The 26,934-nt window shown below is 41.5% G+C and overlaps 2 protein-coding genes across 4 annotated transcripts in view; both read right to left on the bottom strand.

Moving 5' to 3' along the window:
- Nucleotides 1-1,978: 1,978 nt before the first annotated feature.
- LOC139376878 (stonin-1-like) lies at nucleotides 1,979-21,549 on the bottom strand. 3 transcript variants are annotated; one of them, XM_071119854.1, is made up of 7 exons: nucleotides 21,317-21,549; nucleotides 7,692-8,997; nucleotides 7,336-7,533; nucleotides 5,834-5,974; nucleotides 5,143-5,662; nucleotides 4,561-4,763; nucleotides 1,979-4,277 (listed from the first exon to the last, which is right to left on the bottom strand). In XM_071119854.1, exons 2-7 carry the CDS (start codon nucleotides 8,895-8,897, stop codon nucleotides 4,212-4,214), a joined length of 2,334 nt encoding a protein of 777 aa, XP_070975955.1. In that variant the 5' UTR covers nucleotides 8,898-8,997; nucleotides 21,317-21,549; the 3' UTR covers nucleotides 1,979-4,211. The 3 variants fall into 3 exon arrangements, with proteins under 3 accessions (XP_070975955.1, XP_070975956.1, XP_070975957.1); XM_071119855.1 differs by lacking the exon at nucleotides 21,317-21,549 and adding an exon at nucleotides 20,738-20,818; XM_071119856.1 differs by lacking the exon at nucleotides 21,317-21,549 and adding an exon at nucleotides 9,863-9,990.
- A 2,116-nt stretch (nucleotides 21,550-23,665) lies between these two features.
- Nucleotides 23,666-26,934, bottom strand: part of LOC139376884 (protein phosphatase 1 regulatory subunit 21-like) — a 27,911-nt gene continuing 24,642 nt past the window's right edge. The window contains exons 20-21 of the mRNA XM_071119858.1: nucleotides 26,604-26,732; nucleotides 23,666-25,792 (exon numbers count right to left, since the gene is read on the bottom strand). Coding sequence (XP_070975959.1) covers nucleotides 25,760-25,792; nucleotides 26,604-26,732 — 162 coding nt within the window. The 3' untranslated portion in view covers nucleotides 23,666-25,759. The remainder of the gene's footprint in view (nucleotides 25,793-26,603; nucleotides 26,733-26,934) is intronic.

Below are 26,934 nucleotides of genomic sequence, written 5' to 3'. Positions count from 1 at the left end.
TCAATGAACATTCGAACAGTCCGGCCCTCGTCTTGTAGCTGATTTTTTTATTTGGCCCTCCGTCCATTTGACTTTGACACCCCTGGTTTACAGGCTACTTCCATTTTACCACATGACTGGAATTTGACAACATTTTGAGGGACCAGACGATCGCCTCCCTTGGTCTTGCTAGCAGGCGCGAGGTAAGGAAAATAGCTAACTAGCTGGGCAGCTAAATAGCTCGCGCATGTGACAGACATATTTCAATATTGACACATCATCGGTTGGTATTTCTTTCCTAGGTGGACATTGATACTGAAGTTTATATCTTGGTTTCATTAGATAGAAACGGCTAAAATAGTAGGCTCGTCTGAAGGGGCTGTTCATTCCAACACAGGTGAGTATGACATTTTATTCTTGACATCTGGTTGCAGCCTGGTCTCAGACTAGAAGTAACATCGTAAATGTAAATCCAGAACATCAAATTAGTATGATATGTTACTTTTGGTATAGTTACATAAAACAGAAGATTACTTAAGGTAAAAATGAAAGAAGGTTGGGCGTGTAATGCGAAAGTCTATCAACCCAAGGGGTGCGTGTTCAAATCTCATCACGAACAACTTTAGCTAATTAGCAACTACTTACTACTTTTTGGCTACTTTGCAACTATTTAGCATGTTAGCTAACCCTAACCTTAACCCTTTTAGCTAACCCTTCCCCTAGCCTTAATAACCCTTAACCTAACTCCAAACCCTAGCCTAGCTAAGGTTAGCCACAACAAATTTAAATTCATAACATATCATACGAACTGTAATTCTTAACATATTGTACCAGGGTATGTTAAGAATTACAGTTGAGTTGCTTAAAGTACATGAATTTGGCACTCTGAAATTCAAGTACCGGAATACCTTGAATCAGATATTTTATCAAGTTGGTACTTGAAAAGTACGTCAATTAAAATGAGAGAACAGAAAATGATAAAATATGTTAATATGAAAAATATTAGATAAATGTATTGGTCATGCAAATACATTTCTGCGCTCTGGTTGCCAGATGAGCTCGCTCATTCCACCCACACTTCTACTCAGCCAGTCAGGTACTGAACTGAATGCTTCAAACATCACATTGATAGCTAAAATGCCTGGCAAATGTAGATTAAAACTTGCCTGGCAGGATATTGATGTTTATAAATCGGTTTTGCCAGACCCAACCAGGGATGTAGTGGAGGGTAAACGCAGTTTACGCACCTTTTTATATAGTGTTCACTCACCTTTTTATTTTGTTAATTAACATTTACCCATTATTGTGTTCCTAGCGTTGAAAATGCTCAGAAGGCTTCTTGATCTGAGTTCTAATTGTGCCTACCTTTGCTAACGAGTTGAATCATGAATGATTCATGTATGCTTGTTATGTTCACCAGCTGCCTTGGATTTGCCTTGTTAGCAGCACATTCATTCACCACTCTGTCCAACGAGAAATTCTGCCCATGACAGGCCGAGAGGTAAAAACAAACTTCCTCAGCCCAGACCTACAGTGGTAATTTGAGTGGGATTTTTTTTTAAATCCCGTGTCAACAGACATTCCCCAAATAAAAATAAAAACTGACTCTTGGAGAATGAGTTTACAACTGGTAAATAGTCGCTGATATTTCAGTCAGATGTCTAGCTAGATAGTTAGCTCAAGGGCTCTAGCTATAGCTTGCTGGCTAGAAGGATGAAGTTAGAAGCTAACGTTGAACAGAGCATGACCTCAGCAGGAGCAGTTGACTAAAATTAAGCTAGCTATAATCAAAGGATGCGCTATTATAAGTTCTCATAACAAAATACATTTTCTTTACCGAGAGTAGTGAGATAGACAGTGATGAGTCAGGCTGCAATGAAGGAGGCAAAGGAGATGCACAGAGAGGAAGCATTGAAGCAAGCAGGGAGAGAGGTTACTAGTACAGTGGTTCCCAAACTTGGGGTCCTTGACCCATGTTGTGTCCCCTAAAATGTAAATAGAGATAAGATAATCTTTAATGTTATCAAACACAATAACTTGTTTCTCTTCAAATGGGTATAGGATACAACATTTTAGAGTCAACTAAGGACCTTTTACACTGTTAAAATTCACTTTCATGTCATTGTGTTGGGAGAGCCTACGGGACCTAACATTTAGTGAAATATATAGAGAGTTTTAAAATAAAGACAATTCAATATTATTATAATGTGCACTGAACAAAAATATAAATGCAACATGCCACAATTTCAAAGATTTTACTGACTTACAATTTGTGTAAGGAAATCAGTCAACATCATCCGTACTGACATATCACTCATGCATGTAGTAAATAAGTAGTGAAACACGTATTATTGAGTAGAACTTGTAAGGTAGTGATGAATAGTACGTTTTTAGTTTTTTTTACAAGATTGTGGCAATATACTGCTATCTGGTGGTGACTAGAACAATTGCATAATAGGAACTATTACAAATGGATGGTCCTTGAAAATAAATACTAGTGCTTGAAAAAGTACTTGAAAGTCCTTGAATTTGACTTGCCATTGTCTGTACGAACCCCGTAAATGTATGATGGACATCCGCAAATGAATGCATATCACATGAAACATAACGTATCATGCTAAATGGTTTGTCCTGGATTTACTATCAAAATAATACAAAATGCTCTGAGACCAGGTTGCAACTTTTGATCTACACCTCTACCATTTCACAAATACAGGCATAAAATGCAGATATCTTTAATTTGTTTTGTTAATAACTACCACTTAATTCATATACACATACAACACATTTAATAAATGTAGTTATATAGTTTCTTTAGTGAGCGCAGACCATTGCTGCATCTCTAGAGCCCGGTCTGAAATATTGTAATTAGTAATACATTTGAGTCATTTAGCAGACACTCGTATCCAGAATGACTTACAGTAGTGAGTGCATACATTTTCGTGCTGGTCCCCCCTGTGGGAATCGAACCCACAGCCCTGGCGTGGCAAGTACATGGGACCATAATGTATGTGGGCTACTTCATATAACCATAAGTCAATGATATTGACTTATAGAATAATAGATGAGTGCACATGCTTAGCTATGCAAAAGGACCATAGTCAGCTAGCTAGTCAACAAATGACAGGACATTTATATAATTAGCCTAATTGTCTTAATTGGAAATTCATTCCAGATAGTTTTTGGAAACACTATGGGTTGTTTCCCAGAGACAGATCGAGCCTTGTCCTGGACCGAAAAGCAAGCTCAATTGAGAATCTACATTGAAGGTGCTTTTTATATAATAATAATATATGCCATTTAGCAGATGCTTTTATCCAAAGCGACTTAGTCATGCATGCATACAGTATATTTTATTTATGGGTGGTCCCGGGAATCAAACTTACTATCCTGGCATTGCAACTGCCAACTGAGCTACAGAGGACTAGATTTAGCCTAATCTCACATGAGGTTGGTGGCACCTTAATTGTGGAGGACGGGCTTGTGGTAATGGCAGTAGCAGAATAGGTGGAATGGTATCAAACACATGGTTTCCATGTGTTTGATACCATTCCATTTGCTCCGTTCTAGCCATTATTATGAGCTGTCCTCCCCTCAGCAGCCTCCTGTGCCTAATCTATGTCTGAAAAACCATTCCTTTTGAGTGTGTTAAATGCAAGCCTACAAGATTATATGTGGTATTTACTCTTTTATAAAGAGAGCTTCTTCAACCGCCTGTCATTTCACAATGAATAATCTTCTGAGAGAAATGTAAAGTGCATTGTGATGGTAGGGCTGTGTGTTCGGTTGTTTGTTCTTCCAATGATAATATATTTGTTTGTTGTAGCCTAATTCTATTCTACCGTGCAGGTTAGAACTAGCCTGGCTGCCAGTCTGTTTCTGCTCTCTTGTCATGTCTGGCACCCAGGATAAACAACATGTTAATATCCATACATACAGGAGTACAATAGGACCAAACAATATTATGACAGACTTAAAGGTGATAAAGTATACACCACGAACACAAAATATAAAAGCACAATTGTTCATCAGCCACATGTAGATTATGTCCCTTTCAAACATTTGTCCTTGTATTGAAACAGCGAGGATGAGTTTGGATGGCAAAAATGTATTGGATCAAGGAAATAGGCATCTAGTGTATAGCCTCAATTCCAGGCTTCCTTACGACTAACGAGACTTGGGAGTATGGTAATGTGAGACTTGATCCTTTAAGACTTCCTTGATCATAATCATTACTGTGTTGTGCAGCCTGATTGCCCTTGTGCTTCTGTCTCAATCCACTTCTTCTCAATTTCTACCTATAAAAGGACAGACCGATACGGTTCAGTTTCATTAGATATGGAATAATCACTATGGCATGACAACTATAGAAGATTTTGCTACACTACATCACATGCCTAGGCTGGTCCTATAGTGTAAGGTCAGCTGGTGTCACAGTAATAACTACAGTATAAAAAATACCCTGCACCCTTAATCACAAAGCATGATTCTGCTTGGGAAATAGCATTATAGATATTAAACAGCAAAAAAATACTAAACATTATAGATATTAAACTTAACTAATAATATCTCAGGCCTTACCTGACAATGATAGTGGGTCCTACTGGTGACATGTTTCTGAGGCTGAATGTCACTCTCTGTGCCCAGTGACGTCACTCTGGTCTGTGAAACCACGGCCCCCACCATGTCACACTCCATTGTGACAAACGGATACCAGTCACTGGGGATCTCCTGGTCTGAACCAAGCTCTAACTTACAGGAGAAGGTATGGGGATGGTCCACTGCTGTGAGGTAAAAAGGAGAATGTGTAGTTGGCAATCTATACCACTTGGGGGAGCACTATGAGCAGAATCTGAAAGATACCTGTTTCCATCCTCTGGCACAATGCAAACAAATCATTAACATCAGTCAATTGGAATTTAATATTTAGCCAAGCAATAGTATAACAAACCATAATACTATAAATAATGTGTATTGTAGCTAAACTGATTAGGGAACATAAGTTACAATTCACATAGACTATTTGGAAACCTATTTCGGTAAGTTGTAATTATAACATGTAAAATAAAGCCAATATTGTCAGAATAAACCAGCATTCCATATGAAAATAGATCAATAGACCGCCATCATCAATAGACAGCCAAACTCTTCCTTAGTCCTTACCCATGTTCTTAGCAGGCAGTCTGTCGATCCTCCACACTATGGCTGAGTACACATTCTCATACTTGACCGTCCCCACGGTAACCTGCATGACTGGCTGTGACTCTGAAGCGCTGACTGACCCCAGACACGCGTTCCGGTTCATCCTGGCCGTCAGTGACTTACGTCGTAGCAACGTCACTGTACGCGACACCTTCACCCAGTCCCCCGGTACCGGCACACGGATCAGGACATTCTCGCAGAGTGGCTGAGTCTCCGACACGCTGATAAATGACGGGAAGAATGCTGACATGTTGAGAAAGGCTTGGAGTTCCACGTAGGCCCCTTGGACAGTCACCACGGCTTTGACGGAGAAGGGCAGCTCGGTACTTCCCAGGGCTAACGTCTTGTAGCGCATCAGTTCTACTCTACAGGCGTCCGGAGGGGAGAACTTGAGCAGCCGAGACCTGTGGAACTCCAAGTCGTTGATGCACTTGTGGAAGTGGCAGTCACTGATCTCCATCCAGCCCTCCAGGAGGTCATCCTGAAAGACCACAATGGCAATAGACATATCTTGATTTTTTTGGTCATCCTGGATGATTTTACTTATGTTAAAATTGTATGTTTGTGTTGATGGGTGTTAAAATTGTGCATTGATGTGTGTGTTCAAATTGTATGTTTAGTTGTTATGCATGTTAAGAAACTAATACTAAACCTCCTCGGAGCCAGAGCCGTAGCTGGCGTCGAAGCGGAGAAGCCCCAAGTCGTTGAGAGCCAGGAAGCACTCCCCTGGGCCATTGAGGAACGCCAGGCAGTGGATCCTCGTCATGGCCGCCCGGTCCATCAATACACCGTCCTTGAAAAATGTATCCTCTGATTTTAGCAAATGAGAGGTGGAGTGGCAAAAAGGATCCCCAAGGGGCATGCAATATATACAAAATAGGAGGTAGGGAATCATTTTCATGTGAAAGATTTTAGGAAAAGACATTCATAGAAAAGTATACCCTTATTATTTAGGCTATCAATGTGTTATATAACAAGTAACAGCAATTAATAAAATCGTTTTTAATAACGCCTGATTTTAAGAACCTGTAATGTATAGCAACCCCAGGTGTAAAATAGTAAATAACTGCTACTTCTCAGAGAGAAGTATGGCTGAAAATGCATAACATTGATCTAAAATTGACCCTAGAAATAGTACTGTTAGGAGATCTGGATAGACCGGGTCAGTCTATTACTACTATACTAATACTCTTAGTAAAAGTATTTATCTTCAACTCGCAATCTGTGGATTCTATTTGATTAGATAGATTGAAATTGTACATTCAACATCACAGCATAGTTGAAAGATATGTGGTGTAGAAATCCAAAGAGGGTGGCCAGCAGAGATGGATGGGATGTGGGAGTGGAGACAAGTGGGAGTGGAGTTTCTGGGCGGGAGATAGAATGATAGTCAAAGATAAAAGTAAAAAAATAAAGTCAAAATGAAACAGAATAAAAATAATGACACTGAGGGGCAGTGTTTTTTTTACAGCTAATGCCGGTTTGCCAGAGGCTAATGCCATGCAGGTGTTTGTACACATCCATATACACACACTCTCATTCAATACACACACGTAAATAGTGCCAGACATGCACTCAAACAAACAGTTGGCCTTGTTGTTATGATTTTAGTTGTCCTTTGATGTCTTTTTGTTTTTTGCATTGTTTTCTGTTTTCCTTTTTGTCTTTTTTCTCTTTAGTTAATATTCTTGGTTGTTGGCGCATTGGGGGGCTTCTTGGGGGTGGGGGATGGAATTCATAAATTTTTTATTATTGGGGTGGTGGGAGGGGTCTTGGATGGTTGAGGGGCAGCTATTGGGGAACTGTGGGGGGGGGGGGATCTTAGATGATTCGTGTCCCTGTTTTTTGCCTTGTGAGAGATCTGTCGACATGCCCTTGTGTAGGGCATTGACCCTGGATGCTTTTGTGTCGCCCTGAATGGGAGTCTGTTGAATGACTGGTGTGGTGTAGTTGTTGAGCAGCTTCACTGCAAGTATATTGTATGTTTTGGATATAACATTTTTTTAAATTATGTAAAAAATTCAAAGAACATGTAATAATGCTGAAATACCAATGAACTACACTAGCAAAGTTACATTTCCTGACCAAAATGTGTGTGCTTGCGCCAACTGTCTTACAGTAGTTGTATGGTAGTGGAAGAAGAAGTACATGCACCTTGTCCAGCTGTACCCAGAGGTGGTCTGTGATCTGCAGTGTCATCTCCTGTTCGTCGTAGTGCCGTTTCTGCAACAACGGCGGCGCCAGCCTGAGAAGCTCCTCCTCCATAGTTTCGAAAAGGTCCTCCATGTCGCCGTGTTCTGTGGTTCCAAACTTCAGCAGCTGCTCCACCTCTGCCTCGTGGGACACCTCCAGCTTCAAATCAAACTTTATGCATTTAAAATCACGACACACAGTAAAACAATATGATGACATCTATAACAGTAATATCATTGATTGATTAAACGCCAAGCTACAAAGGTGTGTTTTAAATGTGATTTAAAAACCTAAATTGTGCCTCCCCCCCACATTACCTTGGGGTGGTAGCGCTTCTTCTCTGTGTAAGACACGTGCTCCACCTTAACTGTCTGGATCTTGCGAGGCTCTCCATTGCTTTCTAGCTTGAGATCTGACAACCTGCAGTGAGGCTGCAGCTGGAACTCTTTGAAGGGCTTCTCCAGTCCTTTCTCATAGTACATCTGGAGCACACCTCCAGACAGCAGACGCAGGTAAATGGGGCCCCACTGTCGGGACGACATTCGGTTTTTCTTCTCTGGGATCCTCAGCATTAAAGACCAGCCGTCTCTCTTCTCGCTACGGAACAGACCGTGAGAGACAAAGGCTGGGGATGGTCCCTCCTTGGCTGCCTCCCTGTCTCTTACTCCTCTCCTCTCCCCCCTCTCCATCCCTACTCCTTCCTCTGTGTTATTTTCTTCCTCGGCCCGCAGGCCCTCCAGCTTGTGGCAGATGTAGGAGTAGGAGCTCTGGAGGTGGTCTGGTCGAGGAGGCTCGTTGCCGTCTTTCGTCCGAATGAAGAAGCGAGGCAGACTAGAACCTCCAGCCTCGGAGTCGGAAGATGAGCTCCCAGAGTCCACGCTATGCCCACCAGCCCCCTCCCAGAATGGGTTGAAATGTCCCGGGTCCCCCTGGAAGGAGGGGAAGGTACTGGGGCCATCGGAGACAGAGACGTCACCCTGGAGATGTGTGGTGGTGCCGGTAGTGGTGGCCTGGTCTGGGCCAGGGGGAGAAGAAGAATAAGGCACAGAGGCAGAGGATGAACTGGAAAAACTACTGAAGAAATCGTGCTGATCCCAGGGCCTGCAATGGAAAGGTAACGCGCCGGTAGGAGGAACCTCCCTCACCGGAGTGCAAAGAGGAGTGTTGCAGGGCACACAGGAACTTCCATTGAGGTTAAAGTGCATTGGAGGGGAGCTGGATTCAAGGGAACTGCTGAAGATCCAGGATGGATCTCCCACTGGGGGCAGTATCAGCTTTAGTCCATTGGGACGGGGGATTGTCTTTAACCCTGTCGTTGTCACACTACCTGGGGCTGTCTTCAGGGGTGTAGAGGCAAAGGAAGGGGGTGAACTTGTCTTTGCCCCTGGTGACTTCAGGGGTGTTGCGGCCAACTTTGTCCCACTCTCTGGGACCTTCAAGGGGGTTGAGGCAAAAGAAGGAGACGTAGACGTTCTCCCCTCATCCTCGAAGGTCACCCAGTTTGGATTGTTCACAGAGCACATGGCTTTGGTTGTTTGGTGTCAAGGTTCAAGTCAGCACTTCCTGCTTCTGTTGTTGGCGTTATCCTCAGACTCCGCCACAAGGGTCTTCCCTGCTGAAACACTGAACAGAGTCATAGATTAGAACACACAGAGTATCAGAAAATAATATTTTTCCGTAGAATCTACAGTTATTATATATTGATGCATTTGCTTTGAAATATATCAGGCATCTCTTGTGTACACCGAGAAATGACCCTACAGTGTCCCCTTGTGAGCATTCTGCCCTAAGAGACATCTACAGTTAGTGTTGCCAGATAGGGTCGTTTCATGGGCTACTTTTAGTAGATTGGAGGGGGATTTCTGGTCAGATTCACCTGCAACGTGTCATGAAAATCTGGCAACACAGTGCAGTTAGATGATGTCATCCTCTCAGCCACTCGGCGACATTAAATTTCCCACATGACTGTTGGTTTAATTATTTAATAGCTGGTGTGTTGGTATGTTGGCGTGTTTCTTTTTTCCTTTTTATTTGTGGCAATTCAGCAACTGGCTCCATGTGGTAATATTTACAATAATGCACTTTGTGCTAGGAGTAAATTCAAGTAAAATACATGAGGGGAGGAAAAAATATAGTACAACTCTTTGCTGTGTCTAAGTGTCTTGTCACAAGTCAACCACACACACTCCATGTGTTCTCTCACTGGAATTGAGTAGGATAAATATAGAAACACTGAATATGCTAGTAGACACTGCTGAGTAACATTTGGCAAAACGCTACAGCTGCAGCCTTGTTGAATGAAAATGCAGAGAGGTACAGCTCTGCTCTGTCAGCCACTACCAGAGGAATTGTGGTCAATTTCAATTTGGGTTGAACTTCAGGCGTCAGCGCCCTCCTATTCAAAGGTGGTGAAATTTGGAATAAATTGGAGTTGGAATAAAATGTAGGGTTTTGGAATTTATAGATAAATTGTGTTGGATGAAAATACCATGCTCTGGTAGGAAATGTAGAAGACGGAACTGAATTGGGATTGGTTGGAGGGGAACCCAAATCCTGGGTAGGATTCAGGAAACGTGTCACTGGCACTCGAGCAGAGAAGCAATCATCCTCTTTATTCTGCATCAGTAAGAAGCCATCTGTGATAACTAGGCTGTGGAACACTGGAACAGCTGGTGTGAGGGTTCTGGATTATTTAACAGCTGGTGAGATATGAGGCACAGACACTACTGTGTTGTGGTGTAATGGGAATTGGAAAATCCAAGCATAATGAATGTCCTCATAGGACTTAGTTAGTTACTCCTCCAAATATATATATATATACACACACACACTACAAGACCAAAAGTATGTGGACACCTGCTTGTTGAACATCTTATTCCAAAATCATGGGCATTAATATCGAGTTGGTGCTGCCTTTGCTGCTATAACAGCCTCCACTCTTCTGGGAAGGCTTTCCATTAGATGTTGGAACTAGAGGTCGACCGATTATGATTTTTCAACGCCGATACCGATTATTGGAGGACAAAAAAAGACGATAGCAATTAATCTGACGATTTTTTTAAATGTATTTGTAATAATGACAATTACAACAATACTGAATGAACACTTATTTTAACTTAATATAATACATCAATAAAATCAATTTAGCCTCATAAATAATTAAACATGTTCAATTTGGTTTAAATAATGCAAAAACAAAGTGTTGGAGAAGAAAGTAAAAGTGCAATATGTGCCATGTAAGAAAGCTAACGTTTAAGTTCCTTGCTCAGAACATGAGAACATATGAAAGCTGGTGGTTCCTTTTAACATGAGTCTTCAATATTCCCAGGAAAAAAGTTTTAGGTTGTAGTTATTATAGGTATTATAGGACTATTTCTCTCTATACCATTTGTATTTCATATATATTTGACAATAGGATGTTCTTATAGACACTTTAGTATTGCTAGTGTAACAGTATTGCTTCCATACCTCTCCTCGCGCCTACCTGGGCTCGAACCAGCAACACAACGACAACAGCCATCCTCGAAGCAGTGTTACTCATGCAGAGCAAGGGGAACAACTACTCCAAGTCTCAGAGCGAGTGATGTTTGAAACGCTATTAGCACGCACCCCGCTAACTAGCTAGCCATTTCACATCACATCATTACACCAGCCTAATCTCTGGAGTTGATAGGCTTGAAGTCAAACAGCAGAGCTGCTGGCAAAACACACTAAAGTGCTGTTTGAATGAATGCTTATGAGCCTGCTGGTGCCTACCATCGCGCAGTCAGACTGCTCTATCAAATCATAGACTTAATTCTAACATAATAACACACAGAAATGCGAGCCTTAGGTCATTAATATGGTCAAATCCGGAAACTATCATCTCGAAAACAAGACGTTTATTCTTTCAGTGAAATACGGAACCTTTCCTTATTTTATCTAGCGGATGGCATCCATCAGTCTAAATATTCCTGTTACATTGCACAACCTTCAATGTTATGTCATAATTACGTAGAATTCTGGCAAATTAGTTCGGTATGAGACAGGCGGCCCAAGCTGTTGCATATACCCTGACTCTGCGTGCAATGAATTGCTGGCAACACTGCTCTTGGGGCTGCAGGGTAGCCTAGTGGTTAGAGCGTTGGACTAGTAACTGGAAGGTTGCAAGGTCAAACCCCCGAGCTGACAAGGTACAAATCTGTCGTTCTGCCCCTGAACAGGCAGTTAAACCCACTGTTCCTAGGCCGTCATTGAAAATAAGAATTTGTTCTTAACTGACTTGCCTAGTTAAATAAAGGTTAAAAAAATAAAATAAAATGAACGCAAGAGAAGTGACACAATTTCACCTGGTTAATATTGCCCGCTAACCTGGATTTCTTATAGCTAAATATGCAGGTTTAAAAATATATGTAGTTATAAACTAGTGATTATGATTGATTAAGTTCAATGCTAGCTAGCAACTTACCTACTGCATTCGCGTAAAAAAAACAAAATGGAAAATTCGGCGTCCAAAATTACCGATATCCGATTGTTTTGAAAACCTGAAATCGGCCCTAATTAATCGGCCATTCTGATTAATCGGTCGACCTCTAGTTGGAACATTGCTGCAAGGAATTGTTTCCATTCAGCCATTCAGCCACAGCCGCATTAGTGAGGTCGGGCGCTGATGTTGAGTGATTAGGTCTGGCTCGCAGTCGGCATTCCAATTCATCCCAAAGGTGTTTGATGGGTTGGAGGTCAGGGCTCTGTGCAGGCCAGTCAAGTTCTTCCACACCAATCTCGACAAACCATTTCTGTATGGACCTCGCTTTGTGCACAGGGGCATTGTCATGCTGAAATAGGAAAGGGCCTTCTCCAGATTGTTGCCACAAAGTTGGAAGCACAGAATCGTCTAGAATGTCATTGTATGCTGCAGCATTAAGATTTCCCTTCACTGGAACTACAGGGCCTAGCCCGAACCATGAAAAACAGCCCCAGACCAGTATTCCTCCTCCACCAACCTTTACAGTTGACACTATGCATTCGGGCAGGTTGTGTTTTCTTGGCATCCGCAAACCCAGATTTGTCCGTTAGACTACCAGATGGTGAAGGGTGATTCATCAAGCCAGAAAATGTGTTTCTAATGAGTCCAATGGCGCGAGCTTTACACCATTCCAGCTGACACTTGGCATTGCGCATGATGATCTTGGGCTTGTGTGCGGCTGCTCGGCCATGGAAACCCATTCCATGAAGCTCTCGACAAACAGTTCTTGTGCTGACGTTGCTTCCAGAGGCTGTTTGGAGCTCGTTAGTGAGTGTTGCAACTGAGGACAGACGATTTGTACGCGCTTCAGCACTCTGCGTTCTGTGAGCTTGTGTGGCCTACCACTTCGTGGCTGAACCGTTGTCGCTCCTAAACGTTTTCACTTCACAATTACAGCACTTACAGTTGACCGGGGCAGTTCTAGCAGGGCATAAATTTGACAGACTTTTTGGAAAGGTGTTATCCTATGACCGTGCTGAAAGTCAATGAGCTCTTCAGTAAGGCCATTCTACTGCCAATGTTTGTCTATGGAGATTGCATGGCTGTGTGGTCTATTTTTAAAGACCTCTCAGCAACAGGTGTGGCTGAAATAGTCAAATACACTAATTGGAAGGGGTGTCCACATACTTTTGTACATATAGTGTACTGTAAACCTCATTCCCAGACTAATTGCTAGAGAAAGAGCCGGATGGTGGAAAAATCTAATACAATGGTTACTGCATAGCCTATTTTGTGGTAGCAGTTTCTTAAGAGCTGTGGAAATATAGCCTGGTCCCAGATCTGATTTGCAAGACATCACTGACAGATCTGGGACCAGGCAATTCAAAATATAGGCTAGTACATTATCCTGAGCTCTGATGTCATTCATGTCCTCCACCCTAGCCTCGACCCCAGCTGTTAAAGATTTCCAAGTTAGAGAATATGGCAGAATGGAGAGCAGTCACGCTGTAATCAACATACCATCTAGCAATTGATTCCCAGTCAACCTCAGCAGCCAATTGTGCCTTGGCTGTGACACGCTGGCAACACTGCTCTTGCCAGCAGCAGCAGCAACAATGATAGTAGTAACACCCAGACAGAGGCAGATGAACTGGTTTCAATAAGTATCTGTCACAGCCACCGACCTCACCACAGAGATAGAGGCCTAACTTACATTACATTTACCACAGTCAATTGGTTAAATATAATAGGGCAAGTTTCCCTTGATGCTATAATGAAGTATATGAATGGAGCTCAGGGGCTGTAGGAACCCAAGGTAGCATCTCATAGTAGGAATGCTGATCTAGGATCAGTCTTTCATTTTAGATCATAATGAATCAACGGGTGTATTTACTTTACAAATAATTTCCTGCAATTCTACAGTTTGACATTACTTAAAATACCCCTCTCGAGGCATAATAAGGGGTATATGGAGGGGTATTTTGAAAACACAGTATAAGTGGAAAGAAAACCGCTAACTTCCTGCATTTCAACACGTTTTACTATGGGGCAGAGAAAAAAGTTTGCTGTTTTATAGCTGATCTCATGCTATTCACCACATTTTGTCAAGAGGATTAGAAATCATTTTGTAGTTTTAAAGTTAATTTCCTTCTACTCTACACATTTTGCCATGAGACAGAGACAATGTTGCAGTTTTCAAGTAACTTTCCAGTGAAAATCTCACTTTTAAAAGTTAATATTCTCTTAACTCATACCCAAATAATGTTGTTGACTCCTCTTATACTCTGTGGCCAGCGCATAAATTGGAGGGGAAAAAACACTTCAAAAGCCCCACCTCGAACGTGTATCTCAAACAGACCATTTTAAAAATGCTTGCTATCTCCTCAGAGGATGATGTCATCCTCCTGAGCAGGATGAGCTAGCCAATCAGCGGTCTACTAATATTTTTTATGACCGCTATATACGCCCACACCATTCTGTTGTTGGGGTTCGCACACACCATTCTGTTGTTGGGTTACGCCCACACAATTCTGTTGTTGGGGTTCGCCCACACCATTCTGTTGTTGAGGTTCGCCCACACCATTCTGTTGTTGAGGTACACCCACACCATTCTGTTGTTGAGGTACACCCACACCATTCTGTTGTTGAGGTACACCCACACCATTCTGTTGTTGAGGTTCGCCCACACCATTCTGTTGTTGAGGTACACCCACACCATTCCTACACAGAAAAGCTGCTTTTGAACATACTTAATGACAATTTTTTTTAATAGAAAACTATTTTACTCATATTGTAGTTAATTATATGTCATATTTCATAGAAATCTGGAAACACTGAACAGTTACTTCAAAAGTTGACTTTGGGCAAAAACAACTCCTTTTAAACTGTATAACTGATCAATGCACCATCATACCAGGTCATTTAATGATTAAAAACAAAAAAAAGTTATTTGGCTACAGAAGTGTAATTTCTTACTGATTTCTACAGCTTCCGCCCAAAAACAAATCCTGTGAAATAACATCAACACATACTGGAGAAGTGGCTAGCTTAGCTTACAAACTAGCTACATAGGTCATGGCTTGTATGAGAGCTGGGTCATTAAAATGAGGACCATCCTCTCCCTCCTTCTTATGGACTCACTGAACTGTGGTTTGATCTAGCAGTGCTTCAATAGCCTTGTAGACGACAGGCTAAGTGGGCAATGGATCCAGCAGTGCTTCAGCCTTAAAGCCACATTCTGGAATTGTTCCTGCTGTTTAATGGTCATTTAAATGAATCCCATTGATTCAGGCCTGTTGAAATGACAGAATGTGGACTTTAGGGAGGAAGAACCTTGTATCGAGGCTAACTGAACCTTGCTCCAGTCCAATGCTGGCAACTCCTGCAGTTCACTTCCAAACAGTACTGCCACCTCCAGCCTGTTCCAAAGAGATGGAGCAGAGAAATATCCTGGTCCTAGATGTATTGTCACGCTAGCAGGAGGTCTGACCAGGCTAGTATCAGGGGGAATGAAAGGTTACTAAATCTACAAAGGCAGAAAAGAACAGACATTCTAATCATTCCTAAGGGACAGAGCAGCATGCACACAGGAAATACCAGCCTACTCTACTGCTTCTGCACACACACACACCACACACACACACACGCACATACACACACACACACACACACACACACAGCAAACATCAACTCAATGTCAGTCTCTGTCAATGGGTTCACATACACTGTAAATGACAGTGATTACACTGTACACTACCGTTCAAGAGTTTGGGGTCACATAGAAAAAAAAGCACATTTTTCTCCATTAAAATAACATCAAATTGATCAGAAATACAGTGTAGGCATTGATCAGAAATACAGTGTAGGCATTGATCAGAAATACAGTGTAGGCATTGTTAATGTTGTAAATGACTATTGTTGCTGGAAATGGCAGATTTTTTATGGAATATCTACATAGGTGTACAGAGGCCCATTATCAGCAACCATCACTCCTGTGTTCCAATGGCACGTTGTGTTAGTTAATTATTAGAAGACCTGTTTGCAATTGTTAGCACAGCTGAAATATATTGTTCTGATTAAAAAGCCAATAAAACTGACCTTCTTTAGACTAGTTGAGTATCTGGAGCATCAACATTTGTGGGTTCGATTACAGGCTCAAAATGGCTAGAAACAAAGACCTTTCTTCTGAAACTCGTTAGCCTTCATTTCTCAGAACAAGAATAGACTGACGAGTTTCAGAAGAAAGTGCTTTGTTTCTGGCCATTTTGAGCCTGTAATCGAACCCACAAATGCTGATGCTCCAGATACTCAACTAGTCTAAAGAATGGCAAGTTGAATTGCTTCTTTAATCAGAACAACAGTTTTCAGCTGTACTAACATAATTGCAAAATGGTTTTCTAATGATCAATTAGCCTTTAAAAATGATAAACGTCGATTAGCTAACACAGAGTGCCATTGGAACACAAGAGTGATGGTTGCTCATATGGGCCTATGTAGATAGTCCATAAAAAAATCTGCCATTTCCAGCTACAATAGTCATTTACAACATTAGCAATGTCTACAATGTCTATGTCTGATCAATTTGATGTTATTTTAATGGACAAAAAAATAGCTTTTCTTTCAAAAACAAGGACATTTCTAAGTGACCCCAAACTTTTGAACTGTACTGTACATGTCACTCAGGTTTGGTTGCTCATGTCAGCTGATTTACGATTTGAAGCCCAAACTTTTAGGGTTAGGGACACCAATTAAGCCTAATCTGGGACTAAAAAGCATTTTAAATGGAACTTCTCCATTGAGCTTGCTTTTTAGGCATGGTTTCCCGGACACAAAATGTAATCTGTGTCCGGAAACCATCCCTTACTGTATGAAACTCTTTTGTCGGAATGTAGCCTAGCGGTTAAGATAGTTGGGTCAGTAACCGTTAGTTCACTGGTTGAATCCCCGAACCGACTAGGTGAAAAATCTGTCTGTGCCCTTGAGCAAGGCACTTAACCCTAATTGCTCATGTAAGTCACTCTGGATAAAAGTGTCTGCTAAATGACTAAAATATAAATGTAAGGGCAAGCATGCTCAGTGGTCTAATAACTAAATAAGAAGTATATGTTCATAATGTTTGCATGATATGATCGCTCGCTTTCCAGTAATGTTTGTCTCACATGATATAAATCATCCTTTTATAATGACTTGAAGTGGGAGAAAGACAGCCCTTGTCCCCGTGAATCAAGATATAGGGAGACGCCAAGTTCAAAGCACCTACAAGATATCTATGTAACTTTTTAACTCTAGGTTATGTATTTTCCGGCAGAGACTCTTTCCAAACAGTCACAAGACAATGACTTGATGAGTGAGAGACAAAAAAGCCGCATTTAGAAAAGAGATGTGACTTCCCTTGTTAAATAAAGAACTGTCTCGTTGTCTAGTCTTTAAAACTGTCAGACGCTTGCTGCAGAAGTGAGTTGAGTGAGTCACAGACAGATTTATTTTCTTACTTGATCCATAGCTATTCCTACTTGCATCCATAGCTTTGTCTATGAATTATTTGAGAGTGGTAACATTTCTCCAGTCCCATCATTCAGTTGTTTATCAAAACAAGTGGTCATATTCCAGATTGCCCCTTTGAAGGTTGTCATCGTGACCTTATTTAACTTGTTCAGCCAGTGGAAATGTACATGAATGCATATTAGACTACTGTCTTCTTGAGCGTTTTACAGTATCGTATTTGCTTCCAAACTTTGACAGAATACTTAATAGCAGAATAAACAATGTAATCTGGAATCAAATACTCCCTGCTGTGACTAAAGAAGAGATTCATGCCCCCTACAAGTGCTGCTATGCCCTGCTATTCCCCCTGCTACTGTGCTGAATTCACGCATTTGAACAGGGAATAAAATATAGAGTCCCTACAGTACCTTTGTAAAAACGGTGTCGTTTGTGAAGTTGTGGGTATTCTTATGATGTCTCCTTCCCATCTTGATTATGACCAAATGTAAACAGAGTGTTGATGTAAACATAAGATAAACACACTATGATCTGTAGATCTTGATAATGCCTTTATAGCCATCAGTGTTGACCCTGTGCTGACACCGTGTCCTCTAGACGTCCCACTGGCAACTTAGATCAGCATGGCTTGATTAGAACAAATCAATGACTTGATAAAAGGGCCAATCTGCAGGTCGAATGATAACAAAGGGGACACAGCTGAGGGATGGCGCTGAAGAAATGTAACCACTCAAACAGATCAGCTTTAATATTGCCGATATACTGAACAAAAATACAAACGCAACATTTAAAGTGTTGGTCCCATGTTTCATGAGCTGAAATAAAAGATCCCAGAAATGTTCCATATGCACAAAAAGCTATTTCTCGCAACTTTTCTACACAAATTTGTTTACATCCCTTTTAGTGAGCCTTTGCCAAGATAATCAATCCACCAGACAGGTGTGACATATTAAACAGCATGGTCATTACACAGGTGCACCTTGTGCTGGGGGCAATGAAAGGCCACTCTAAATGTGCAGTTTTGTCACAATGCCACAGATGTCTCAAGTTTTGAGGGATCGTGCATTTGGCATGCTGACTGCAGGAATGTCCACCAGAGCTGTTGCCAGAGAATTTAATGAATTTAATGTTCATTTCTCTACCATAAGCTGCCTCCAATGTCATTTTAGAGAATTTGGCAGTATGTCCAACCGGCCTCACAACCACAGACCACATGTAACCACGCCAGCCCAGGACCTCCACATCCGGCTTCTTCACCTGCGGGATCATCTGAGATCCACCTGCCACCTGGACAGCTGATGAAACTGTGGGTTTGCACAACCAAATAATTTATGCACAAACTGTCAGAAACTGTCACAGGGAAGCTCATCTGCATGCTCATCGTCCTCACCAGGGTCTTAACCTGACCGCAGTTCGGTGTCGTAACCGACTTCAGTGGGCAAATGCTCATCTTCGATGGCCACTGGCACGCTGGAGCACTGTGCTCTTCACAGATGAATCCCAGTTTCAACTGTACCGGGTAAATGGCAGGTCTATGGCGTTGTGTGGGCGAGCGGTTTGCTGTTGTCAACGTTATTACAGAGTGCCCCACGGTGGCATTGGGGTTATGGTATGGGCAGGCATAAGCTACAGACAACACACACAATTGCATTTTATCAATGACAATTTGAATGCACAGAGATACCGTGATGAGATCCTGAGGCCCATTCATCCACTGCCATCACCTCATGTTTCAGCCTGATAATGCACGGCACCATTTCACAAGGATCTGTACACAATTCCAGGAAGTTGAAAATGTCCCAGTTCTTCCATATCCTGCATACTCACCAGACATGTCCCCTATTAAGCATGTGTGGGAGGCTCTGGATCGACGTGTACGACAGCGTGTTCCAGTTCCCGACAATATCTAGCAACTTCACACAGCCATTGAAGAGTGGTACAACATCCCACTGGCCACAATCAACAGCCTGATCAACTCTATGCAAAGGACATGTGTCGTGCTGCATGAGGCAAATGGTGGTCACACCAGATACTGACTGGTTTTCTGATCCAGAAGTAAACTAACGGACAAGAATACTTCTATTTACATCTATTTTCCCTTATACCTATGGTACCTGTAGTTAAATAATTATACCTATTCCTAATTTCCTCTTCAAGTTCTTGATTTTCACCCATAACGGCCAATCCACCATCATTCTGATCTTAACCCCAACCCTCCGATGTCCACACATTAGCCCATCTTTCCCAGTATAAATCGATTTTGCAATTTCCTTTTGCAATACATCCCTCCATTTTACTATAATGTCTTACAACGGTCCTGAACCTCCCTATTTGTAAAATGTCTACCGATATTTCTCTAAAACGAAATACTTTACGCAAGAGTATAATGATAGTTCCCATTGACTGATCGTGGTTTTTCAGATCCCCCTAACAATACAGTTTCCAGGTCCATCTGAACCCTGATATTATGACATAACCATTCCTGGACCTGACTCCAAAAGCAAGCAACCGATGGACAGTACCAGAAGATGTTTTCTATTGATTCTGTTTCCTCGTGGCAAAATCTACACAAGGCTGAGTTTTCAATGCCCCATATATATATATATATATATATATATATATATATATATATATATATATATATATATATTTTTTAATTGTGTGTATATATATATATATATATATATATATATATAAGGTTACATTTACAATTCAAAAAATATTATATAACTATGCAAATCAGTTAAGATCAAATTCTTATTTACAATAACCCTAACCCTAACCCTAACCCGGACGATGCTGGGCCAATTGTGCGCCACCCTATTGGGACTCACAATCACGGCCGGATGTGATACAGCCTGGATTCAATCCAGGGACTGTAGTGACGCCTCTTGCACTGAGATGCAGTGATCTGACCGCTGTGCCACTCTGGAGCAAAGGATCTTAATTTGAGCCAGTTTGCTACAGCAGGAAAGTAATCCAGTAGCAACAGGAAATATTATGTGGATTATAATTAATGACCATTTTTGTAGGGGTTGATGCATTTTTCAGAAGGGAACATTTTATATTGGAAATTACAAACTTCAGAAGCCTTTTAAAACCTCAAATAATATGTTTCAAGTTAATACAAGTTAAAGATTTCCTGCATTTAAGGAAAGTAATCCTGCAACAGTGTGATCAAATTCAGATCCTAAATTACAACTGCTATTGTTTATCAACCAATACATGTTTAGCAGGCACTATGTGTGGACACCATCCTGTTTAAAAGCGTATCTGCTATAGCTGATGTATTGCTTTTGAGTGACATACGCCAAGTCTATGTCCAGTGTACAAGAATGTATTGTTGAGTGACGTCTGACCTAGTGGTTTGAAAATGGACATATAATGAGACAACAAAATGCTGCATTTTGGTCCTACCGCATCCTTCTGTGAAACGGTGCATAGCGACAATCGTTGTTTTTCCATGTTTTGCTACAACGCAGACTGTGCATTGGTCTCCGTAATAATTCAACCGTGCTGTGATCGTCCATGACTCATTACCGCCGGAGGAACTCTGGTCTCAACATCAGGACAGGAACGATGTTGTTTTCAATGCAATGTCACGAAATGAGAATGAGGCTATCCTACCAGCGTATTTGTTGTATTGTTGTATTGTCATTCGACCTATGACTTTCGTTGTAGTTTGTCAGCAAAGAATATGACAGTTTTAAAATGGTTAATTATATGTTACCCGTTATAAACGCAAAGTCCACTCGTTCAAGAAATATCAATGGCCATGATAGTCAAGATTTGCCACTAAGAATATAATACATATTTGATAGAATAAACAACTTTGCACAGTGTGTGGTAGGTAACAAGTTGTCCCCAAAATAGAAGTTAGCTATTGTTGTAGCCTTGCTTGCTTCTTCTACAGTAGGTTGTTTTGACGGAGCAATGAGATGGAAGTTGTCAATTGACTCTGGTGGAAACTTGCAACGAAACAAAAAAAATACTCACGTTCTACACAAATCCCGAAATAACAACAATCAGGTCATGATTCTTATTTTCCGTTAAAACAGCAGAAATCCCAATATGCGAGGCCGACAGGTTTCTCTCAAAATGGCAGAGGGAGAGAGAGAAAATGCAGCCGATTTGCTATCCCCTTTCAGCCCTCCCGTTAACGGGACGTCCCTGCTAGAGAAATGAAGTGGGGCGAGTGAAGGAATGAACCGAGGATGCCCATATTCTCCTCCCACATCTCATCTGGCCGAATGATGACGATGCTTTTGGTGTGACAGGGAGTTTGTTTTTGCCAATGTTATGAGTGTCCGGTGAAGTAGACAAAGCTTATGGTTTGGCTACAATAACACACGATAAAACATCAGGCTGCAATGTTGCGAGCGCAAAGAGCCATTAGCATACATTACGAGTAGATAGCCTAGGAAGCTTTATGAATATAATATTTTTTGTTGATTTTCACCAACTAAGAAAAACGGTAATGAATAAGTAGTAAAGCACATTCTAGACATTCTGACTCTTTTTTTTACGTTCCAGGTGGGACATTTAGAAGTTGGATTAGGACAAGGACAGGGTTGTCTGTCAAAGAACCTCGTTCCACCCCAGTCAACTCACTCACACACTGATTAGGACAAGGTTGTCTGTCAATTAACCTCTTCCCCAGCCCTAGCCCGACATCACAGTGGGCTAGGCCTAGTTTCAAGCCATGGAGACTGGAGAGACTATAAATTATGACCAAAGAGAAAAATCTGAAGTGAGAAAGAGATTTGATCGGAGATGGAGAGTTTGAGCTGAATTCTGGCAGACATGTTCATATGACTCCATGATAAAAAGGGTAGTGGTTCACACAGTGACAGAGGTCTGATGCTAGGGTGGGACAATTAGGCGTGGATGACTAGAGATTACTCACCAAGGGAGGGGTCAGCGGTTGGATGGGAGATAATTAAAGGGTTGAAGATAACAGTCATTGAAGTGCTGTCATCTAGAGTTGGTCCAGACAAGAATCACACTCTCTCACATACACACTAAATTAAATTAAACCAATATCAACACAAACTGAAGTGGTTTTCCTCTGTTCCCCGGGTGCCGAAGACGTGGATTAAGGCAGCCCCCTGCACCTCTGTTTCAGAGGGGTTGGATAAAATGCGGAAGACATTCAGTTGTACAACTAACTAGGTATCCCCCTTTTCTTTCTGTTCTGTCCGATAATAGATGAGTGGAGGAGGGTGGATAAACGGGATAACACAGCACTTTTCACAGAGGGGAGGAGGAGGATGGCTATGGGTTATGGCCAACCTTCAGCCTAACACAATACAAGGTCATTTAGCCCCTTTGGAACAGACCCAAAACGAACACAATGCAAACAGAGGTAGTATTTGGATGAGAACAGTGTCACAGAGAGAGAAGAGAGGTAGAAGTTAGATGAGGACATTCAGTCAGAGAGGAGAGGTACTAGTTGGATGAGAACATTCAGTCACAGAGAGAAGGGTGGCAGGTAGCCTAGTGGTTAGAGCATTGGGCCAGTAACCGAAAGGTTGCTGGATCGAATCCCCGAGCTGACAAGGAAAAAATATGTAGTTATGCCCCTGAGCAAGGCAGTTAACCCACTGTTCCCCGGGAGCTGAAAACATGGATGTCGATTAAGGCAGCCCCCCGCACCACTCTGATTCAGAGGGGTTGGGTGAAATGTGGAAGTTGAATACCTTTCAGTTGAATACATTCAGTTGGACAACTGACTAGATATCCCCCTTTCCCTAGTAGTTGGATGAGAACATTCAGTAAGAGATGGAGAGGACAGAGCGAGAGGAGTATTTGGATGAGAACACCCAGTCATAGTGGGCCAAGGGCACATTGACAACATGAATGTGATCAGGGTTTATCCTGTTCTTTGCTGAAGAAGTAACAGTGCAGCTGGCAACAGAAGTCTGTAAGGGCCATCATCCTGGAACTGCCAACTATTATTATGGGTGGTAGTGTATGAGTGGTTGCAAAAGCTCTGACGAAGGCCTTGAGGCCGATGGGTAAAGCTTATTAAAGAGCAGTGAATCTAGCAAGAGCAGTGTGCAGGTTCTTTTTTCTCATATTATTCAACTGTTACCATGCACCTGCAACAAAAATAGCTCACATGTGCGAGTGGCTTATGAAATTTGCTTTTGTATGAGTGAGTGTTTGGTTCTAGCTGCTAGTGTTGCCTGAATTATTTGAGATTGGGAACATTTTGGACATAGTTAACAAGTTTGTTTGCCATATAACATTGGAACTTCGTAAATCTAGAGTAGCTTGTCAACATATCCTGAAGTGTTCAACTCTGTGGTACGTCATCAATAAGTACTTGTACTAACACAAAAATAATATTGAGCTCTTTATTATTTATTTCATGTGCAATCTGTTGGTCTGTCAGATTACATTGTTTTACAAGTTTCAGTAGTATAGGGCATGTTGGCAAACCTCTTGAATTCTCATCATATAAAAGATCCAATGGCAGGTATAATAGAGATCTCATTACTGGTAAACCTGGTGGTTGAACTGAACACGTAAGAACCAGTCAACCTATCAGAAGCATCCAAACTCGTCAAAACCAATTTTCGGTCTAAACCGTCCACAGGATAAGGTACAAAATGGAAGAAAATGTTCCATAAACTGTCTGAAACAGCATTTAACTATCTGAACTTTCATTTTCAGTTGCTAAAAGTTTTGATACGGTGTAGCCCAATGAACACGACCCTGCTGTTAATTGTAAACAGTTTAGAGATGTCATTACACATTTCCAGACAAGGGGTTGACTAGCTTGCCAACATGCCAATAATACAATTGTAAAGTGCCGTACACAAACAGTGATACAGTCTCACTCGAGTTCCAAGAGAGTGGACCTTTGTGTGTGTATTGCCTTTCAATAGACATATTTCCAAAGATCTCAAACCCAATAATCAAAAAATAAATGCAGGTGAGTGATTACCTTGATATTTCTTATCTTTTTCATTGATCAACCAGTCATTTCATTGGGTCATCATGGAAATTAGACATTTGAAACCATAGAATGAATGCCTTTGTTTTTTAGTATATTACTTTTAAAAAGTACACAATACAATAAATGTACATTGAATGATTCAAAAGGAGTATTATATTCACAACCCTTTTTCATCAATACATAATAACATGGGTTTAGAGACTGTGGTGCTACACATACTATGTCCCAAATGGTACCACATTATTCCCTATATAGTGCACTACTTTTGACCAGGGTCCATAGGGCTCTGGTAAAAGTAACACACTATTTGGGAATAGGGTGCCATTTGGGACGCAGTCATAGTTCTCCTCAGTGCACATCCACACTACAGAAACATCACAGACAAACGGTCACCATTTTATGAACTCTACATTGGCCCGAGTTCAGATAGAAATATCATATAGAACAGTTCTGTCATGTTAGAACTGATTGGGGAATCGAGACAGATCTATTCTGTCACTGCATTTCTATCTGCACCGTCACATTCTTTACGTTTCATCTCACGGAATACACCCCTGGACTACTTCCAAAATGGAACACTTTTCCCTATATAGTGCACTACTTTTTTTTACCAAAGCCAGTGCACTAAATATGGAATTAGTCTGCCATTGGGACATAGACAAGGGCAATCTCCACCTTCTGGCAAGTAAGGTCATAAATGCTACTTGAGTGTATGGATTCTTCTATCCGTTCTAGAGGATAGATGGGATATCTAGTTAAGGGAATGTGTGTGTGTCTGTTTGTTTCAGACTTTCGGTTAAGCGCGAAGCCTGGACTTCAGAGGCTAGTGTGTGTCTAATTAATTGGTCACTCATTCCTTGATTTAATCTGGGGCAGCTCTTCAAACAGAAGACTGTGGTAAACATAACCAACATTTGCACACATTTTCTCTCACTGAAACTAAAAACCATCTAATAAAACATGGAAAGATTCAATTATTTTCTGTCACGTATGATCTCCTCTTCCCACTTAATAGCAATTTGAGTAATACATGTCATTCTTACGCTTAGCACACAGAGATAGGAGAGAGAGAAAGACAGTAACCATGAGGGCCTGGTGGTCTTCATCCCTGACTTTAGTGAGCATCCATGACCTCATTAGGATTTTTATTTTTTCCTCTACTTCCCTCAAACCAAAGGTCAAAGGGTCAAGCAGTTGTCAGTCTGCCCTCCGTCACACGTTAGGAAGCACTTTACAAAAGTCTTATCTGTGTAAATCAGAAATAAACATTAGATAAACTGCTTATTTATGGTTAAGCAGAGTGGTATCAGAGAGACACCCCCTAATAGCCCACCCTCTGATAGAAGTTAACAGGGTCCTCCATCTTGGGGTGCTAGGGAGCTGACAGGACTGTAGTGGGTGGGTTGTCCCATAGTAAAGCTCAGTCCAGGGTGCTCTGCCGATCCAAAATGTAGCAAGTTTCCCAACAGACTTTCCTACCGACTCTTCTTCAGAAGTTTGGAGTTTCCCTGGAAAAGGCAGGAGGGGTTGAGTTACATATAACGCATGGTAAACCAAGACTCAATACATTTTTGAATGAACATGAAAGCGATAAAGCAGGAGCGCAGTCCTAGTATCAACACTTCTGTTTTGGTACTGTAATCTGGAGATCGGAATGGCATTTTTTGAATCAGATTGTGGTGTTAGTATGTGACCAGTGATCACTCATGAAAGAAACCACATGAATGAGTCTAGACTTTGAAACATTGTTAGTTCCATTCTAGAGTTTCACTCACAGCTAATCATGTCATCGGTTTATTTCTTTACACTTGGATTGTATTCAGGTTGAATAGGCTTGTGTCAGCACTTGGCAGCCACCATTCACACACAATAGCTTGGGTTGATGAAATCCATACCCTCAGAACGTATACACACACACCTCATCTAAGAAGTGTTTTAAGAGAAGTGGGTTTTAACAGAAGGCCTCTTCCTCGACTTCAACAGCCCAGCCAAACAGTAATGAATTTCTCAGATGTCAGCCTCTGACTCCAGCAGGTGCTTTTCCTATCAGACCCTGCTGTGCCCCCCCCTTATCCCCCACTGGCACATCCCAGCTCCCCTCAGAATGGATAGTAGTTTGTTACTGGGTTATGTCTATATCAGCATAACCTGACCTAGTACTGCTTATGTTGCTGTGTGGGCCAGTGAGTGAAGTGTTTTATTGAACCTTAACTTATCAAGGTTAGTCTCAATGAGATCAAATCTGTTTTGCAAGAGAGACCTCATCAATATAGTAGCAGTCGACAGAGTAAGTGAGGAATGTGTGAGGGGACTCTATACTTTGCTGCCCAGTTTGAGTGTGTCGATCTCCTCTCTCTGTTTGCTGAGAGTCTCGTTCATGCTGCACAGGTGGTCACTCATCATACTGAGCTGTTCCTTGTAACTCCTCTTGGTCGTGGCCAGTTCATCCTGAAAGACAAGGAACATGTTGTGGCTAGGTAGAGCCAATATGTTTATTTAAAGGACTTAAAAAATATTTTTTTGAAATGTCCAACTTTATATTCATAATCTCCAGCACCACCCAAACATCAACATATGTGAAAATGATGTCTTTTGTAGTAAAAAAATAGAGGAAAATGACAACCAAATGTATCATCCAATTTTTACATGA

This window comes from Oncorhynchus clarkii, chromosome 20 (genome assembly GCF_045791955.1).
Source record: "Oncorhynchus clarkii lewisi isolate Uvic-CL-2024 chromosome 20, UVic_Ocla_1.0, whole genome shotgun sequence".
NCBI classification, from domain to species: Eukaryota; Metazoa; Chordata; class Actinopteri; order Salmoniformes; family Salmonidae; genus Oncorhynchus; species Oncorhynchus clarkii.
The sequence above is the reverse complement of the archived record's forward strand: the minus strand, read 5'-3'. Positions and strand labels throughout refer to the sequence as shown.